The sequence below is a fragment of the Scleropages formosus genome, chromosome 25, assembly GCF_900964775.1.
Source record: "Scleropages formosus chromosome 25, fSclFor1.1, whole genome shotgun sequence".
Taxonomy (NCBI): Eukaryota; Metazoa; Chordata; class Actinopteri; order Osteoglossiformes; family Osteoglossidae; genus Scleropages; species Scleropages formosus.
This window is the reverse complement of record NC_041830.1, coordinates 18123124-18141875: the sequence shown is the minus strand read 5'-3', so window position 1 is coordinate 18141875 and position 18752 is coordinate 18123124. Positions and strand designations below refer to the sequence as shown.

General features: G+C 56.9%; 5 protein-coding genes across 8 annotated transcripts; 2 read left to right on the top strand and 3 right to left on the bottom strand.

The window, feature by feature from the left end:
• The first annotated feature begins 692 nt into the window (after window positions 1–692).
• LOC108921685 (plasmalemma vesicle-associated protein-like) lies at window positions 693–4396 on the top strand. 2 transcript variants are annotated; one of them, XM_029249225.1, is made up of 7 exons: window positions 693–997; window positions 1151–1887; window positions 2502–2580; window positions 2679–3400; window positions 3503–3731; window positions 3837–3891; window positions 4014–4396. In XM_029249225.1, exons 2-7 carry the CDS (start codon window positions 1501–1503, stop codon window positions 4024–4026), a joined length of 1485 nt encoding a protein of 494 aa, XP_029105058.1. In that variant the 5' UTR covers window positions 693–997; window positions 1151–1500; the 3' UTR covers window positions 4027–4396. The 2 variants fall into 2 exon arrangements, with proteins under 2 accessions (XP_029105058.1, XP_029105059.1); XM_029249226.1 differs by lacking the exon at window positions 693–997 and having other exon boundaries at window positions 1105–1887; window positions 3506–3731.
• A 1056-nt stretch (window positions 4397–5452) lies between these two features.
• LOC108921547 (DET1- and DDB1-associated protein 1-like) lies at window positions 5453–7584 on the bottom strand. Of its 2 annotated transcripts, XM_018731042.2 has the most exons (6): window positions 7235–7584; window positions 6545–6625; window positions 6387–6438; window positions 6163–6224; window positions 5910–6026; window positions 5453–5778 (listed from the first exon to the last, which is right to left on the bottom strand). In XM_018731042.2, exons 1-5 carry the CDS (start codon window positions 7241–7243, stop codon window positions 5916–5918), a joined length of 315 nt encoding a protein of 104 aa, XP_018586558.1. In that variant the 5' UTR covers window positions 7244–7584; the 3' UTR covers window positions 5453–5778; window positions 5910–5915. The 2 variants fall into 2 exon arrangements, with proteins under 2 accessions (XP_018586558.1, XP_018586557.1); XM_018731041.2 differs by having other exon boundaries at window positions 5457–6026.
• Window positions 7585–8241: 657 nt separating this feature from the next.
• mrpl34 (mitochondrial ribosomal protein L34) lies at window positions 8242–8828 on the bottom strand. The gene is made up of 2 exons (XM_029249429.1): window positions 8657–8828; window positions 8242–8488 (listed from the first exon to the last, which is right to left on the bottom strand). The coding sequence occupies exons 1-2, from the start codon at window positions 8719–8721 to the stop codon at window positions 8251–8253; spliced, it is 303 nt and encodes a 100-aa protein (XP_029105262.1). The 5' UTR covers window positions 8722–8828; the 3' UTR covers window positions 8242–8250.
• An 801-nt stretch (window positions 8829–9629) lies between these two features.
• On the bottom strand, window positions 9630–15344 carry lonp1 (lon peptidase 1, mitochondrial). The gene is made up of 18 exons (XM_029249245.1): window positions 14575–15344; window positions 14260–14348; window positions 14027–14146; window positions 13644–13929; window positions 13410–13471; window positions 13157–13286; window positions 12979–13062; window positions 12645–12865; window positions 12419–12557; window positions 12146–12324; window positions 11987–12074; window positions 11764–11886; window positions 11570–11686; window positions 11332–11472; window positions 11071–11236; window positions 10760–10980; window positions 10510–10674; window positions 9630–10192 (listed from the first exon to the last, which is right to left on the bottom strand). Exons 1-18 carry the CDS (start codon window positions 15040–15042, stop codon window positions 10043–10045), a joined length of 2949 nt encoding a protein of 982 aa, XP_029105078.1. The 5' UTR covers window positions 15043–15344; the 3' UTR covers window positions 9630–10042.
• Window positions 15120–18643, top strand: larp6b (La ribonucleoprotein 6, translational regulator b). Of its 2 annotated transcripts, none has more exons than XM_029249246.1 (4): window positions 15120–15415; window positions 16793–16912; window positions 16990–17203; window positions 17351–18643. In XM_029249246.1, exons 1-4 carry the CDS (start codon window positions 15141–15143, stop codon window positions 18446–18448), a joined length of 1707 nt encoding a protein of 568 aa, XP_029105079.1. In that variant the 5' UTR covers window positions 15120–15140; the 3' UTR covers window positions 18449–18643. The 2 variants fall into 2 exon arrangements, with proteins under 2 accessions (XP_029105079.1, XP_029105080.1); XM_029249247.1 differs by lacking the exon at window positions 15120–15415 and adding an exon at window positions 15760–16681 and having other exon boundaries at window positions 17351–18642.
• Window positions 18644–18752: the final 109 nt, after the last annotated feature.

Here is an 18752-nt window from a genome sequence, read left to right as displayed (position 1 = left end):
TCTCAGGTATTTTTCAGAGCGTTGGAAGATCTTTCCCTTCGTTAGTTACCTTATAATATAGTGTGTGTGTGCATGGGGGGGGTTACACTGCCCTGCTGTCTTTAGACAGCATATCTCTGAGCGTCTAATGCTAAGTCACCTTGGATACAGGTGTCGGACAAACATTAGTAAATAGTCACTGTATGTCACTCTCCGTTGGGAGACGCAAAATCCAACTTCGGACTTTGTAACCGCAAAGAAACACCTCGTAAGGCGAAGTGGAGTGTTGAAAGAAACCACTCCTAAAACTGAATTCTCACAACTCCAGAGAGGAATCTCAGGGGGAATTATGTTTTGACACTGTTAACAATTGATAATTTTATTCTTAAAATTGATACCAGCAGGTGGTGCTGTGGTTAAGGCTCCCACTTGGAGTCCTGCTCCTGAGTCTGCAGTGTTCATTTCCCTTCCCCGATTTTACTACACAACAAGTAGACAGCGGTGTAGACAAACACCACAAACTTTGCATCCTTCCAGTTAAGGTCTTGAGTGTGGAAACGAGCCTTTTGGGATTATTTATGGGTATGGAAAATCCCAGAGGGAAAGACACACAGGTGAGAGGTACCATCCGTCCCCGACAGGACCAGGAGTCTCGTCCCCATTTGTCAGCGATTTCCTGCCTTTGTTCTGAAGTTTATCTGCAATCTGTGCTGGCAGTGTGACGGCTTGTGCCGCTGTGAAATACCACAGTAATTTACTGTTTCCTGTGAGGACCAGTACGATGTGTGGCAGGAAGCCGCCGCCTCTGGGCATTCTCTCCTTTCAGGACCCCCAGCACAGGAGCGGCGACGCTAGACAATAACAGAGCCTCTCGCGTCTCTGGGAACATCCATCAGCCTCGGCTCCGAAGCGACGGCTAACGTCATCTCCGGACCTGGGACCGAAGAGTAGGTGACGCCCAGTCTAGGGCGGCTGTAGTGCCATGGCGTGGGACCAGAGAGAGGCATCACAATGACAGGTAAAGGGTGAAAGGTCAAGGAGCACAGCAGGGGAGCTGCAACTACGTTTCTTGTCATCGTGGTCCTTCATTAGAACGACATGGAAATAAGCGAGAGCCTGTGTTCCAAAAGCACTGGGCTCCAGTGCCATTCAGTTCCTCCGCATCACACAGGTGGGGGTATAAGTCAAGGTGAAAACGGCAAAAAGTCATCAAGCTGAAGTGGTCCGCACATTCCAGGCGAAGCTAGTCTGACTGCTGCTCCTGGCCACCCCCACCCTGCCATGTTGGGCTGGGCTGGGCTGTACTGCAGTGACCCCTGGAAGAGGCTCCGGTGACGGGGAAGGCGAGGAAGTGGTCAACGAGAAGGAAGTGTGGAGATCATTGATAAACGGCAGCGCAGTCGGCCCCTGCGCAGAGCGCCCTCCGCACTCGTCCGATCTGCACCAGTACAGAGATCCCAAGAAGAGGCACCTCCAGCACGTGCGCCGAGGCGCCAGCTCACGCCGCTCGGCTCCTCAGCCATGTACAACAGCAGCTACTCACAGGCCCGCTTTGGCCTGGAGCCCACGAAGCTCAACAAGTCCAAGGAGAAGAGCTGTGGCTATTACATGAGGATCGTCTTCTTCTTCTCCTCACTCATCCAGTCGCTCATCATCATCAGCCTCGTGCTCTTCCTGGTGTACGGCCAGTCGCAGCAGTCGCCGGAGGAGAAGCGCGTGCAGGACCTGGCGCAGGCGTGTAGCGAGCTGCACAAGGAGAACCTGCTGCTGCAGCAGCACAAAGGACAGCTCAAGACGGAGCTGAACCGCACGCTGAGCGCCAAGGTGCTGGCCGAAGCCGAGCTGCTCAAGCTGCGCCTCATGGCCAACATGTCCTACCACAACTTTCAGCACATCGGGAAGCGACTGGTGAGGGGCAGAGAGCGAGTCGACCGCGAAACACACGTACATGCACGCACACATTGCACCGGTGACTGTTTCAGACACTTGCGAAAGGGGCATGAATTTCTCGTCCAAAATATTCCCAAGTGATGCTGACGAACGCCAGCTTCACGTAGCTGTCCGCGCTCACTTTGCGACGCCCTGTTCGTGTGGACATGTGCCTGTGTGCTCTTCACAGCACATCTTCATACCTTTGTACTTTAAAGCTAAACTCCTTTTAGTGGCATTTATGTCACGCTTACCGTCACGCGATTGACTGTTTGACACGTTCCGCTTTGCCACAGTTAAGCTCATATTTTCTGCTTTTCTGAACCTGTTGTACTTTCATTTGACCTGTTGTCATATTGATATTTAATTTTTTGTGCTATGAATGATTTAAGTGATATGCTTTTCTATTGAGAAAATACAAATCAGCATTACAGTAAATGCTGTAACTCCTTCCATTAAATATGTGGGAAGGAGTGTTTCACACAGTAGAGTAAAGAGTCTTCAGAGCTTCGTAAAATGCACGGAAACCCTCGGTGTCCACATTTCACGTGTAATCTGTGTGTTCCCACCCCACCCCCCGACTGGTCACGCAGTCAATCTGCGAACAGGAGAAGATGTCATTGAGCCGCCGCCTGCCGACAGGGTCGTGTCCTGGTCCGAACCTCCTGCCCTGTAAGACGGTCCCGCTGCAGCTCTTAAGCCACATCTCTCTTTGTACTCCATCACTGGCGCCCGCTGAGCCTCACACCTTTCTGTGTCCTCCTCTGCAGCTGCGGACATGAAGAGCCTCCAGGAGCGGAACAGGCACCTGGAAGGTCTCCTCACTCTAGTCAACAGCAACTTTACGCAAATGGTGGGCCAGCTCAGGGCGGAACTGGGCGACGTGACCAAGGAGCGCAATGAGCACCGTCTGTCCAACATCAACCTGAACCAGCAGAAGGCCTCATTGGAGAAGGAGCTGGAAATTTACAGCGAGAAATGCAAGGGGGACTTTGTGAGCTCGCTGCAGGGCATCAACACAGTGACCAAAGCTTTCCTCAACAAGATCGAGTCCTTTTTCACCACCGGCACTATTTTCCACATCTCCTGCCTAGCGCAGAAACAGTACTTGGAGCAGATCCACAGCAACTGCACAAGTCTGTCCCACGAGGTAGAGACCAAGTTCCAGCATTACCTGAACCAGGTGGGCACCACCATCTCCGACATCCAGAGCAAGAGCAGCAAGCTGATGGTGCAGAACTCGCGCCTCGAGGAGGACCTCAAGTGGTGCCGCCTCAACAGCTCGGCTGCCGCCACAGAGAGCCGCCGCAGCACGCAGGACCTTCGGGAGAAGCACGACAAGGAGACGGAGCGGCTACTCAAGAACCAGCGGAGCCTGTATGAGACCAAGGAGCTGCTGGAGCAGCAGCTGAAGGTGAAAAATGGAGAGATTGCCCTCCTCTCGAACCAGGTCCACTTGCTCAACACAACCCTGGCGCAGTGCATTCCCAGGGTGAGTGTTCGTACACAGCGGGTGCAGGAGCACCTGAGAAGAGCTTCTGTCGGCTGGTCTCTCTCCACTGACCCGCGTTGACCTTGTTCTCCTACTTTCCAGCAGTTGCCAGTGAAGCCCCAGCCCTACGTACCAAGCACGTTCCTGAAGCCGGGGAACGTGCCGTTCGCAGTGCCGGGACCAGGGACAGCAACCGCCGGGGTCAATACCATGGGACCGGCGACCGGAACAGGGGGCAGCGCACAGGGACTGGGGGCGCCGTGGGTGAACATGCTGGTGGGGGCAACAGCGAGAACAGGAGCCAACGGAGTCCCGGTGCCCGATCAGCAAGGTAAGGGCCGGTGGCGGCGGCGGCAGCAGCTCTAGGGCTCAGCCTGTGTGGGAACACGGTGATGGTCCAGTGCTCCAACACAGTGTCTGTCTGTCTGTTCCACAGCCGCGCTCCACAGACACCTGAAGGAGCTGCAGAAGTACGCGAGCACGGGCTCCGAGTGAGTGCACGGAGGCACCTGGGGGGTCAGGGTCGCAACCACACAAACAGCCAGTCGGGGCTATGAACACACTCATAAATCAAGAGCTCAGACTCACAGCCTCGCTCCCTCTGTTTCTGCAGAGTTTCCGGGTGATTCTGGGAACCTTATGGAGGAGGGCCGGTGGGGAGAAGGGCAAAAGGACTTGCGTCGCCTGCAACGAGCACCTGGTCGCTCATCGCCACGTATTCAGCATTCACCTGTGGCCGTGCCAAGCTTCAAACTCTTTTGTGTGTCTCCCCCGCCGCCGTAATTAACCAGCGCAAAGTTCACCGTGTGGCATAAACACCTATATTCTTCTATCTATTTCTCGCAGCTACAGCTACTGTGTTTTGTGAACTTACGTACAACACAGAGCACTTTGTTTACCCTTGCAGGGCTGCTGTGTTTCACTTCTTGATTATCAAATCTTTTGCAGGCAAATTTACATGATGTACATAATAAGTAAAGTCCTTTATGCTTCCAAGACTGTGTGTGTGTTCTTTTACACACAAACACATGCCCAGGTGGTCCTGAGAAAGACCTCCTTCTCAGCATTAGACCTTTGTGCCCTGAGCTCAGTCCTGCCGTTGGTCTGGACGTTTCGATACGCCACCATCGCCCCGCCACCGCCTTTCTGCGCGACACTGTTTACGTGTCGTGTCCGATTGGCAGACTCCCCGCCGCAACGGAAGGGCTGCGGGATCCGCTGTTTATACCAGCTGGACTGCCACGGTCAACAGACACATGGGAACACAGAGGTCCTGCTTGGGAACACGCGTCCTTCCTGCTTGCCCCATTATAGGCAGTAGGGGGCAGTGTGTGTCTTTCTCACACACACACACACACACACACACGACAAGCACTGGGAACTCATACCCAGAAGGTCATAAGATCAAACCCCTCTGCTGATGCTCTTTAATCACAGTAGCTGTTCAGTGAATTTCCAGATGTGAGCACAGCTGTGATCAGGCTAATACTGATTGCTAGTTTCCTGTGTGAGGGGCTTCTGGGAGTCAGGTGAAGGGCTGTGCCCCCCCACCCACACTGTTCTCAGGATATCCTCTGTTTATTACCGACTATTCTTCTGTCTGGTACCCGACATTCAGCTGATTTACACTGGTGAATCCGGGCTGGGGGGACCACAACCCTGACATGAGCAACGTGAAGAGCTCCATGAGTGCTTTCTACACACTGCAACTTCAAAACAACCGGCATGACTCGGTGACCAATGTGAGAACTGCGGGGATGGGAAGCCACACTGCCTGATTCGTGTCCCAAAGAGGGGCCGGCTGTTGTAGCCGAGGGCCGTGCCTTGAACGGCTCCGGTGAAAACATGGTCTTTTACAGCCCTCACGCTGAACTGTGTCTGCTGAGAAAGTCAACACTTTAGACACCCATGACAGAGTTTTGGAAACCATGAGAAAATGAAGGAGCTGGATGCGTTTCTCTCTCTCTCTCTCTCTGTCTCTCTCTCTCTCTCACACGCAGTGCCTCAGGCACAAGGTTTGGCAGCTGTGGTGAAAGTTACTTTTCAACAAAACAAATTACAAATGACTTGATCCCACTTTAATTTTTTTTAGTGGCCATTTTTCAGAGGAAAGTCCAGAGGCGGCAGAAAACACTTCAATCTGAGCCTAAAAGTGAGGAGGCTGAGAGGGAACAGGAGTCACTGCAAGAACTGGAACAAAGTGAACCCAACTAAGACGAGAAGGAACGAGACAAGGGAGGGGACGCCCTCTCTGCTACAGCACTATTAGTCCCTGAGCAAAGAGGGCAGCGCAGCGCCCCCTGTACTCCGAGTGTGGAACTGCAGCTGGAGGGAGGCATGCTTGTTGAAGCACATGGAGGAGGAAGGTCTTTTCCTAGCTGTAAGGTGGGGAAAAAATTAATACATATAAACCCCCCTCCCCCAACATGTCTTCCACACATCCTGCATTGGTCCATCAGCGGTTTGATTCCCTGTTCAATTGTGTGCGTGCGTGTGCGTTTGTACACACTGAAGTCTAGGTGTCCTCGTTCATCTCCTGGCTGTCGGTCCTGGCAATCTTGCGTGGCGGTGCAGAGCTCTCCGCCTCCGTGTGCTCGTGCTCCGGGTCTCGCTTCCGCGCAGCGTTCTGCAGGAAGAACAGATTTGCCCTGAGTGAACAGCGCAAACCGCCGTTGAGTACGACCGTTGCACAACCGCCCTCGACCACACAACTCTGTATCAATAAACCAATATTCAGGAGAGAGAGGAAAAAAATTCACCACCTTCTTGTCCCACTGCTGGTGAAGGTAGCGCAACAGGATATTTGTCTTCTCTGTGACAATGACTGCAAGACATAACAAAACCAGAAGGACAAGCCTTCAATCTCAGAGCAGCAGGTGGCGCAGCGGTCAGAGCTTTTCCTCCAAACTCAAGGACACAACCGCTGTGGAGGACAGGACCACGGTGGTAGTAGCAGGAGGGAGGCGAGCAGAGCACTTGCACTCACTCTGTTCCGAAGGAAAGTCCCGCGTCGGAAGGTACACCGACGGTCTCCTGTTCTGTAACACACAGCACCGTGAGAAGCAGATGAGCGCGCGTGCACGCACGCACGCACGCAGCCTTTTACAGCAGTTCATGGTGGCTTTACCGTGGCGGTACACTCACCGATGCTTTGCACACAGAGTCTGCGTGGAAGCGGCTGAAATTGCTCTTGTTGTAGACAGGGAGACCCTTGAGGAAATCGGCCTGCGAGACGGAACAAGTGGTCAGAGCCCTGATCTCGCTGGAGACGAGGACAGACGTGCTCAAGGTGACCTGACAGCAGCAACATGATTTACTCAAATCACACACACTTTTACGCAAGACTACTGCTACACATATCGCTACGTGTGTGACACCACCATGTTGCTGGATCACATCCCTCCAGCAGCTCCAGTAGCTCCAGCAGAAGTGACATTCAAACAGGAAATACACAAATGATCACAGCAGTTGGTGCTGGACTCACTGATGGAGTTATAGTATCAGGAGATCAGGAGAAGGGGCTCTCAAAGAGAGGGGTTCGAGACCCTTCTTCAATCACTGGGAGGGATTCAGCAGCTCCGAGGGACACGGAGCTCCTTCCTTCCACCACTTCGAGCACAGAACCGGGGACCGACACAGACTCTGTCATTTCGGAGCCCCGCGCGAGTGGCCGTGACGTCGTCACGTGTCTCGCGACCTGCTCTGTGTGTGTGTAGAGTCACAAGTGTGTGTGGCCCCACCTCGCACTGACTGACTGACTATAAGTATAAATGAGCACACAGTCACAGTGACACGCCGCGGTGCGTGTTACCACAGGTAAGTGCAACGCTTTACCTTCTCCATGTTGTCTCCTCGCACTCTTGGTCCGGAACGGCGGAATTCCTCCAATTATTGCTATCGTTCGTTTCCCACAACAACAAGATGGAGACACCGGTCCGGTCCGGTGCGGTGCGGTGCCGCGCTGCTAAGCTAAACTAGCTTGTCCTCAGGTCAGGAGTCCGGCCATAGCTAAAGAACCGAGCGCTTTCCAGGAAACGCCAGTCCAGTAATTTCTCCCCCGTTTTAAATGACGCAGCTTAAAAACGCATTTTTACAAAAGCGAAAAGTTACTGACGTTTAAACAGCCAAGTAGGAAAATCCCGCAGCCTTCGCTCCAACACACCCCACAGCTACGGAAACAGTTTTTTTTTTTTTTTTTTTTAATCTCAGGTATAAATTCTCATTGGCTGTAGATTATTGTCCCACCTCCCCAGAGACACATGTATGGCTCCGGTCGGCACTTTCTCCATTGTGATTGGCTACAAGGCTGTCTATCAGAGTGCCGCGTGCAGCCCAGCATAAACACATCATGAGCGGTTGAGGCCTGCGGATGTCACGTGCGCGGAAAGGAACGGAAGGGTGGCGAGCGCGGCGTGTACAGGAGGGTCCATATAAACGGGCTATTTTGCATAGTGAAAATGTATAGAAACGTGTAACCCAGTGATACGTTGTAGCACTAATTACTCTCCAAGAAATCACTGCAGCGAAATCTGAAAACGCGGTATGAGGTACGAATGCGTGGAGCTGAGAGGTGACGTCAGGAGGCCGGTGCTGCGGCTATTGGTTATGATTCCTACCTTTATTATGCGTTATTGCAGAGAGTGAGGAGCGCGGCGCACACACACCACAGAGAGAGAGAGACAAGCTTTGTTCACGTTTAACTTTATTTACCGGAAGCGACGTTAGCATTACAAAGGACTGTTGACAATTGATCTCCCCAACGGGCCACACAAAGAACTCCATCATCAGTCCCTAGTGTCCAAGGCAGAAATGCTGCGAGTCCGACTTCTCTCCGTCCCCCCGTCCCCCACTCAGTGACTCAGAGACTTGCGTCCTTTCAACATCCTTCGCAAGATGACCTCGATCCCACCGCGACTGCTGATCCTCTTGATCCAGCCGTGTGTTCTCTTGCGTTTCAGGTTCTTGGGCTGATACTCGGTGCCCCTCTTGACCGTGCGGGCCTGCTGGTGACTCCAGGGCAGAGGCTGGAAGACTGGCCTAAGCTCGGCCCCGGGGCAAGTGGCGAGCAGCGGGGACAACAAGGCGCTCCTGTAGGGGGGTGGGGTCATTTCAATCGTGGCACTTTAATATACAGCAGCCCGGTACGGAGCGCAACACTACTAGTACTAGTCTAGAGCTCCGAGTCACTCGTCGCTGCCCCCACCTGCACGCAGCACGCTAGCCAGCCAAACTGTATGTTTCCGAAAGAGAACATACCCGCCAGAGCTCCGCCCCACTCCACAGAAGAGAAGCGCCGCCGGCCTCAAAATGTTCATTTTCATATTCCGTTTTAATAAGCCGTGTTTCAAAGAGGACGGAAGATGATTATTGCGCTCCGCTAGCCAACATGCTAACTGCCCTCCGTAACGTTCGTGACCCAATGTCGCGTCGCAACATCTATACATTCGATTGGCTGAAACGCGACAAATCGCAGCTTCTGAAGCTCATGGGATGTTCTGATTGGACAGACAGTATCCAATAAGAGTTGGGGTTAAAGTGGGTGGGCGGTGTTTGCTGTCTTTCAATGAATTTCATGAATGAGTTTCGATGTTGAAGCGAATCTCCCTCAAAATCACATTTAAGCCGAATGTGTGTATCGAGTCACTTAGACACGGACGTAACTTATCGGCATTCTCAGAGTTCGAAAGAAATAGTTGAAAAGACAACAGATAAGAGCTCATCTGCAGCTCGGCATGTGTCTTTTAGCACGTTTGGGGCCCTCGGTCAGGGACAGTGTGTCACTACATGGCTCCACGTGGCTCTTCTGGATCGACACTCCTTAAGAGTTGCAAAACAGCCCAGGAAGAAATAAGCTGCACAGTTGCAAAATGGGAAGGAAGAGAAGTGCTGCTGTTGTACAGAATTCAGGGATGCATTTGAAACAGCGCACTGTGGTTTACTCACACTCATACTGTACTCCAGTGTTGTACAAGGAGCTACAGGAAAACAGTTTACTCCCTAGGGTCTCTTCGGAGGTGCGAAGCGCAGAGGGAGATGATTCAGGCTCACGGCCTCCACCGCGTTACATGGGATCCAAGGAGAGGCTCCAGTGTCGCACCTTTGACCAACGGCGATCGCTGAACGTGCACCGAGCACCAGGGCCCCTCGGCAGCGCTGAGCGCACTCGAGCTACCGCTCAAATCCTGGCTGCTGCTCCAAGCCGATAGCGTGACGGACACAAAATGCGGCTCAGGAGGGATTCGTAAAGTGTGCATTTATTACAACAAGAGCAGAATACAGGTGCCTCTAAAAAGTGACACGGGATCACAGTCATGCTGAAAGCTACAATAGGAAGCGATAGCTTAAGTGCCAACGTCACTTCCTGTACGACTCCAGCGCAGAAAGGCCGCTCTGGTCCAAGAGGTTCAGCAGCTCGTTGCTGTGGTTGCTGCAGTGGGCGACGGCTGTCCCGTCCACACAAAAACGACGCTTGCGCCCCTTCGCGGACAAGGAGATGGGATTAGCTCAGAACGTTCTGGAAGCACTCTGTGCCACGCAGAAATCAATCACGCGTCCTTGTGCTGGTACGGTGGCGAGGGCCCAAGGACCTCCACGCGTCCGCTGACGGGTCCCCCTGCCGATGGCCGGGCCACGCACGCACAATCAGTGCCTGGGGAAGACGACGTCGTAGATCTGGCGGTAGTGATCGACAAAGTGCACCTCGAGGCCCTCGCTCACAAACTCGGGCAGGTCCGAGAAGTCCTTCTTGTTCTCACTCGGGAGGATGATGCAGGTCACACCAGCCCGCTTGGCCTGCGGGGAGGAAGCCATGAGCCGAGCAGAGCATTGACCCAAACACACACACACGCCATTTGCCGCTTTCTCCCAGTGTGTTTCCCGTTCCTCTAGCCTAGAGGATCTTTAGTGCCAACTGTGTCCTCTACTGCACTGTATGTCCTGTGTAGCACGGCAGTCCAGAGAAGCAAAATGTCTTTCCCCTGTGTGCGCAAAACTCACCTATAGGTGGAATGACAAAGTTCGAACTTTGAATTGCCATGTGATCCTGCACCAAAACCTGCGAGAGAAGGGCTGCTGCTGCTGGGCTGTGACCCGACAACGAAACGACTCACCGCGATGGTCTTCTCCTTGATGCCCCCCACTGGCAGGATCTTTCCCGTGAGGGACACCTCCCCAGTCATGGCCACGTTCTGACGGACAGGCGTGTTGGTGGCCAGCGAGAGTAGCGCCGTGACAATGGTGCAGCCGGCGCTCGGGCCATCTTTGGGCGTGGCACCCTATGGGGGAGGGGGCAGCGGGTACACTGAGCACACGGAGGGCACACGCCCGTCCCAGCCCTTGGGGACAGAGCCCTCATCTCACCTCAGGGACATGCAGGTGAAGGTGGGATCCCACCAGGAAGTCATCGTCTGGCTGCTTCTCCATGAGGAAGGCGCGCGCAAAAGTGTAGGCGATCTTGGCGCTTTCCTTCATCACGTCGCCCAGCTGACCCGTGACCTCGAGGGAGCCGTCGCGGGGGCCCTCCTTGGCTGGGGCCTCGCGGGGCCTCCGTAGGGACGTCTCAATGAAGAGCGTGGAGCCTCCTGCAGGAAGGCCGACGAAGGGGGAGGGAGTAATTCAGTTGGCTGGTGCACGACGCAGACATTGGGGAGGGGGGAACAGGCACCACTCACCCATGGCTGTCCAGGCCAGGCCCATGACGACCCCCGGCGGAGTGACATCGTACATCCTGTCCACGGTGAACACAGGCTTCCCCACGTAGTCCTGCAGGTTGTCGGCTGTGACGCGAATGGCGCTCTCCTCGCCGCTCACGATACGGAACGCCACCTTCCGGAACACCTTCCCCCGGCACAGAGACGCGGCGTGAGGGGCCTCCGCTCTTCTTTAGGCCGCCACTTCGCGCTGGGTGCTACTTGTCCCCGCCCCCCCCTCACCTTCTCCACCTGCTTCTGCAGGTTCCGCACGCCGCTCTCCCTGCAGTATTGCCTGATGAGGACACCGAGGGCCTCCGAGGAGATGGTCGCCTTCCGCTCGTCCAGCCCGCAGAGACCGCGCAGCTGGGGCACCAGGTACCTCTGCAGGGAGGAGGCCGAAAACAGGGGCCTGAGGCACTGGAACCGGAACCCGGTCACAGCCGGTGAGCAGCGGTAGCAGCGGCACCGTGTGGCCCACCTCTGCGATGGCCAGCTTCTCCTGGGGCACGTATCCGGACACATTGATCATCTCCATGCGGTCGCGCAGTGGCTCTGGGATCGTGTCCACCACGTTGGCTGTGCAGATGAAGAGAACCTGGGAAGCAAGAAAACAAGCCTTTGGATCCAGGAGGCAGGGGTGGGGGGCTGCCGCACCTAGGTGCGACTACGCACCTTGGACAGGTCCACGGGCACATCCAGGTAGTGGTCCAGGAAGTTGGCGTTCTGCTCTGGGTCCAGGAGTTCGAGCAGAGCGGAGGAAGGGTCGCCTTGGTAACCGCGGCCAATTTTGTCCACCTTCACGAACAGAGAGGCGAGGAGAGGCTCCGTCAAGTTACCGTCTTTTTACCTGGAGCGCAGACCCTTCGGGCACCGACCACTGTGTCGATGGCATCACCTCATCGATGAGGACCAGCGGGTTCTCCGTTTTGGTCTTCTTCAGACACTGGATGATCTTCCCGGGCATGGCTCCCACGTAGGTTCGCCTGCGCGCCACGGGGACGAGGTGAGCGAGAGAGACGCCGGCCCCCGTGCAGACGGGTGAGCAGACACATACCTGTGGCCCTTGATCTCGGCCACGTCCGTCATGCCGCCCACGCTGAAGCGGAAGTACTCCCGGTTGAGGGCGCGGGCGATGGAGCGGGCGATGCTGGTCTTGCCGACGCCCGGCGGACCGTAGAAGCACAGTATCTTCCCCTGGGTGGAGCCTCGCAGCTGACTGACGGCTATGAACTCCTGCAGGTGGCGAGCCAGGTGCCGAATTACGGGAGAGCTGGACGACGGACAAGGGGAGGAAGATGGGGGTCGCTCAGGTCGTAATCACGCTCACCAGGATGCGCTTCTTCACGTCCTCCATGCCGTAGTGGTCCTCCTCCAGCACCTCCTTGGCTCGGCTCAGCTCCAGGTTCTCCTCGCTGTTCTTGCCCCAGGGCATCGAGGTGAGCCAGTCCAGGTAGTTGCGCGTCACGCTGAGGGCGACAGACACACGCAGAGCTCAGACACAGCGCGCCTCCAACTCGGCCGTCGCAAAACCTGAGGGTGGCGCCGCCACCCACTTGAACTCGGACGAGTGATTGTCCAGCAGGCTGAGCTTGTTGAGCTCCTCGTCGATCACGTCCATGACGTGCTGCGGCACCGTGCGTTCCTTGAGCCTCTCGCGGAACTTCTCCTCGATGGCGTCCTTGTCCTCCTTCTCCAGGCCCAGCTCCTTCTTGATGATCTTCAGCTGCTCCTGGAGGAGGTATTTCCTGTGCGTCTGCTTGATCTTCTCCTCCACCTGAGGACCACAGAGCAACAGAACGATGAAAGCAGCTGTCTGCAACGCCAGCGCTGCCCTCGGTCGGGATGCCCCGGACAGCCCTCCTGGCCAGCAGGGGGCGTCGCTCTCACCTCCCTGCCGAGGCGCTGCTGCAGCTTGCTCAGCTCGTACTCCTTCTTGAGGAGGGACAGGGCCTTGTAGAGGCGTTTGGGGATCTGCGGGGGCGAGCGAGCGGCACTTTCCTCAGCGCAACGTGGTAAAGAGGAGAGAAACACAGAGAGAGAGCTGCGGCTTGCTGCCTCAACCTACATTGGTCTCTTCCAGCACGTCCTGCAGCTCATGGGACTCGGCCCCGGTGAGCGCGGCGCCCATGTCACTCAGGTAAATCGGGTTGTCCACGACCCTCTGTCCAGCTTGCATCATCTGGAGGACAGACTCCCTGTGGGGGGGGGGGGAGACGCGTCCATTAAGGGCAACCGCGCAGCTGACTGCTCCCCGGAGGCCGACTGCACCCCGGTGCGACGCGGTGACCCCGTGACCCCTGCCGAGGTGAGAGACCCACCTGTAGAGTGGGTTCAGGGCGATGATGTCACGGATGGTCTTCACTATTTCTGCAGTCAGGGCCTTCGATGAGGAGAGGAAAAAAAAAAAAAAAACAAACGTTTAAAAGGCCTGCTTGCTTTCTCTTTCTCACACACACACACACACACACACACACACACACACACACACACTGCAATTACAGCTGTGTGTTGCATGTATTCCTGTAGCACTAAATGCGTGGGGCCTGCGTCACCTTGACCTCCTCCGTGACCTGGAAGTCCTCGTGCGTCACGTTCTCCACCTCCACCATGAGAATCTCCGAGGAGGAGGGCAGCGCCCCGACGGGTTCCGACCCCAGCCCTGCCTTCCGCACGCCCTCCTCTGCGGCGTCAGCCAACGAGAGGCCGTCCCTGCGCTGTGCCCTCCTCCTGCGGCCCGGGCCCTTGGCCAGGGCCCCGTCCTCAGCTTCCTGAAGGCCGGCGGGCGCGGGGTCCTCGGGCTCCACGGGCTCCACATCCAGCTGCTTGTTGATGCGAATCCTGGAGGAACACACGCAGGGGTTTTTTTTTTTTTTTTTTTTTGGCCGTGTGTGGCTGGGGGTCTCTCGCTCGCGCTCTCTCTCGCTCCGTCACCCACCTGCGGTGGCCCATGACGATCATGCGCAGCTTGTCACCCAAGTCCTGCATCTCGTGGATCTGCACAAAGGTCCCCGTCGCGTAGATGGAGTCCAGGCTCTCCGCGACGTCCGACTCGTCGCTGCGCGCAGGGGATCGAAATGCATCGGACGTCCGAGCCCCGCCCGCAGGGGAGGGGAAGGGTAAGGGGCACGGCGACGGTCTCCGTGGCAACGGTGCCAGGCCATGCTTTACCTGTCATCCTTCTTGAGAAAGACCCCGGCGTACGGCTGGGCCAGAGTCACCTTCCTCCGGAGCAGCTCCACCAGGGGCTTGTTCTTCACCTGGGAGATGACGCACGCACAGAGACAGACCTTCAGGACTCAAGGGAAGGTCAGCAGGTGGAATCAATCCATCCCGTTCTCTCCATGAAGGGCGACCTTCGGCGAAGGCCGAAACGGAGACGTGAGGATGGGACCCAGCAGTTGACTCCTCCTCCACCACCTACTACCCACACACACCCTCTCTCACTGCTGATGACGCAACGAAGCACGCGCGTATAATTATTACCTCGATGATCTTGATGAAGCGCGGGAACACCGGGTTGCGGCTCACGGCGATCAGCGGCACGTGCGGGAACACCTCGGGCACCACGAGCGGCGTGAGCGCGCTCATCTGCGCGGCCACGAAGTGCGCGCCGCGATCGGCCCCGTCCGCTCCGTCGGGCCCCTCGGCCCCGTCCCCCGCTTCGTGGCCGCCGCCGCCGCTGTCTGGCCCGTCCTCCCCGGAGAAGCCGCTCGCCCGGCTCCCGAAGAAGCGCCTCGCCTCAGCCTGCTGCCGCCGGGGGGGAGCAGCAGCGCTGAGGACGGCGTCCAGGCGTCTCCTCCAGGGCGGCGATCGGACGGAGAGATCGTGGGCGGAGCGCACGCGCTGCTGGAGGGCCGCAGACCCCGTCGAGGGCCGCGGCGCCCCGCGCAGAAACGATCCGCTCCGCTTCACGTGCCGCAGCGCAGCGCACATCCTCGTGCACGCGGCCATGTCGCCTCTCCGCTCGCCTCAGACAGCGCGTGCGCGCTGGCGGGGATCAGCGCTGCGCGCAACTGTGCGGAGCTGCTGCTGCTCTCTATGTCAAGCGGATGGGCTACGTAGGTGGGCGAGAGCCGCAGAGGGTGCAGCGAGTGGACGAAATACGCGCAAGGCTTCGTTGCGGCACACCGCGTCTCCCTTCCAGCGCGTCCACGCAATATGGAAGGAACGGCTTCGGCGAAACGCTGTCCTCCTATGCCCGTCCCTGTACTGTGCGCATCGACTCCTCTGCGCAGTTACAACGCAGCCGCAGCGCCCGCGAGCGCACCGAGCTCCAGAATCTTCCGGCAGCACTCGATTACGATCAGCGAAGCTCCGCCCACAAGTAAATATACGTGGATCTCATTGGTGTAGCTCAAGATTGAAGTTTGACGTCTTTGTTGTGGTCACGAGTCAGGTAAAGCGAAGTGAAGTAAAGTAAAGTAAAGTGAACCCCCTCCCCCGTCCTCTTTTATTGTTGTTATTAAACGAACAAGTGAGGAAGTCACGATTTTCGATTCAACTTATTCGCACAGAGCGCTCCTGGCATAGACACTTCAGACGGTAAATAGTAGAGTAATACTAGCGTAATACTGGATCCATACAGTAGAGTTACTAAAGCTGTGTTTACTTCCGGGGGGGGAAGGAATAAAAAAAACTCCCAACTGAAAGTGAAGGGTCCAACAGCCAGTGGCTGGAGGGTTATCACGGTTACCAGCATTACCAGGGTATGAGGTTGAGGGGCAATCAAACGCACTTGGCACATCTTTACTTAAATTAGGGGCGCATACCAGAGCGCTGCTCTTCACCACGCATTACAGTAGAGTACAAACGGGGGAAGTTTTTACACAGACATACTATAGAGCACATTTCCTCTCCTTTTCTCCATTCAGTACCACTGAAAAATGACTTGGCACTTCCCGTTGGGCCCCTTCTCGCTCTCAGGATGACACGTTTACTGCGTTTACTCTATTTACTGTGATGAAAGCACCTCCACAGAAAGCGGCGTCACTGCCGGCGTTTCCAAAGGTCACTTTGAGCCTCGACGACACTTAGGCCCACGAGACGGGACGCCCTCCTTTCGGCTGCTTCGGAAGACCGCGGCCGGGAGACGCGCCGAAACGCTCTCGAAAGCCGCTAAGAAGGAGGGAGTAGGAGGGAGCGCTCGGACGCCGTTAGCGGCGCCGGGGGATTGCGGCCGAGGAGCGACGCAGAAGCGCGGATTAAGCAAACAAAGTGCCGTCGGCTTCTTTGTCCCCAGAAGGAACAGCAGCTAAGGGCCGGCCGACACTTCGAAAGCGTAAAAGCACGCTGCTGTACTCGGGTACTGATTCACTAGCGTTGCACTTGTTGCCAAAGCAGCTGCACCTCGTGACTCATGTGAACGCACTTAGTTAAAGTGGACATAAAGATGAGTGGAATTGTTCTCAAGTGTCTCCACACCTGAGTCCTGCTGCCTCTGTTAATTGATCGTCTCCGTGTCGCCAATAGGGGTGGGCGTCACGCCTTCATTGGGTGCTGTCTTTAACTGGGCTCTTTTTTCCCTCCTTTTTTAAATTGGGCCCTTTCTACTCACTTCCTTTCTGGGGAGTGAAGGGAAGGACATGAACAGGTTTTCTATTTCAGTTATTCATTAATGCTGTTGTCATATTAGCATTTGAACTGATGCTCGTGTGTGTTACTAGTTTAGTGGAACACACTCCCACTCTGTGCTTCTCTCCAGCATGTCGTCTCCTTTAGCGGAGCTCCTTCGAGCTGGACTCTCCTTCTCTGAGGACTGCTCAGTCCCACGCATGGTGGCGTCGTCGCCCAACGAAGATGGGCTGTACGACAGCCTGGATGGGTGAGGCTGCACTCCCGTCACACCTCCGCTGCTATTTGCCTGGCGCTCGTGACCAACGTGCCCTCCGTGGTCTGCAGGAGCTCCACGGAACTGACGGACGTCTTTGAAGAGGATTTCTTTGAGGGAGAGCCATGGAGCCCCCCAGAAGCTGAGCTCTGCCGCAGGGTGTGCATCCAGCTGGAGCGCTACTTTTCGGACGAAAGCCTGGCCGAGGACGCTTTCCTCCTGAAGCACGTGCAGAAGAACCGCATGGGCTACGTGAGCCTCAAGTTATTGACATCCTTCAAAAAGGTGACGACTGGCTAACTGCACATGGCTCTGGAGGCACTGTTCACTTGTCTTGAATGTCCAGCAGTCCTCAGTGGTGTGTGTGTGTGTGTGTGTGTGTGTGTGTGTGTGTGTGTGTGTGTGTGTGTGTGTGTGTGTGTGCGCTCCCAGGTGCGGGAGCTGACTCGAGACTGGCGCACCACGCTGGTTGCGGCCCGGAGCTCTTCTTTACTGCAGGTGAACGAGGAGGGCACCAAGGTGCGCCGGCGGGAGCCCTTGCCCGAGTGGCTGCTCTGCGTCCCCACCAGCAAGCTGCTGCTAGCCTGGAACCTGCTGGGGGACCCCGGGGCCGAGGAGCGTGCCACACTGGGCCTGGAGCCGCTCGAGTCCCAGGCCCTCATGGAGAAGGCCATGCGGCTGTTCGGCTCCTACGGCGCCATCGCCTCCCTGCGCGTCCTGCGCCCGGGGAAGGAGCTCCCCGCCGAGCTGCGGCGCTACGCCAAGCGGCACGGGGAGCTGGGGCGCAGGGTGTGCGCCGTCATCGAGTTCGAGTACCTGGAGGGTGCGCGGCGGGCGTACGAGGCGCTGCGGGGGGCCGTGGCCGAGAGGGGCGTGCGAGTGGCGCTCCTGGGCAGCAGGGGCTCCCGTAAGCTGAGCCTCAGCCAGGACGAGTGCAGAAACTTGGCGGAGGATGGCGAGGGAGACGGCGAGCGGGGCGCCCCCCGCAGGTCGGCCCGTAAGGCCAAGCACCCGCTCTTCTCGCTCGAGGACTCGGCCCTGTGCAGCTCCTCCGAGTCGGACTTCACGCCAGCCTCCCCCAAGCCGGTGCGGCGGGTGACGCGCCCACAGTCCCTGTACGGCAGCCCGCTCGCCATCCCTCACCCGTCTTCCTTCTACGGTGACCCGTTCAGCAACCCCCTGGCCAGCCCCCTGGGGAGCCCGCTGATGCCCCGCAGGCTGTTCGTGGGCGGGACCCCATCCCCGCTGGCGGCTCCGGAGCTGTGCAGCAGCCTGGGGCCGAGCGGTAGGGGCAGCAGCTGCTGCGAGGGGGAATGCTCCCAGGACGGCAGGGGTAGCGGCAGTCCCTGGGTTCAGCGGCGGCAGTCGGCCGCTCACGGCTCCTACCTGGAGAGCGTGGCCCCCGCAGGCGCCGTGTCCCCCAGGAAGCCATGCGTAGCGGTGAAAGTGCTGCGTCAGCCGCTGGGCCCCGACGGCTCCAGAGGCTTCTACAACTGCCTGGGCAGAGGGAAGCTGCAGCTGAGGCAGTAGTGAGGACGAGCACCTGCGACACAGCTCAAGGGTCCACTGTCACTGAAGCACTTCCTACAGTCACTCGGGGTGGTCAGTCATTAGCGGTTTAAAGAAGCACAGTTTATGTGAAGCCCACGGGGGGGGGGGATTTTTTTTTTTCCTCCCTTTTCTATCGCGCAAATAAATTTTTGTACCGAAGAGACTGGTGTCCCTCCCTCCTTCCGTAGCACTCAACCTCATTCATGGGGTCTTCAGGTGCCATCCAAATAGACAACAGCCCGTTATGGGAAAAGGGTCCGCTGTGCCCCTGTGTGCACCGGCC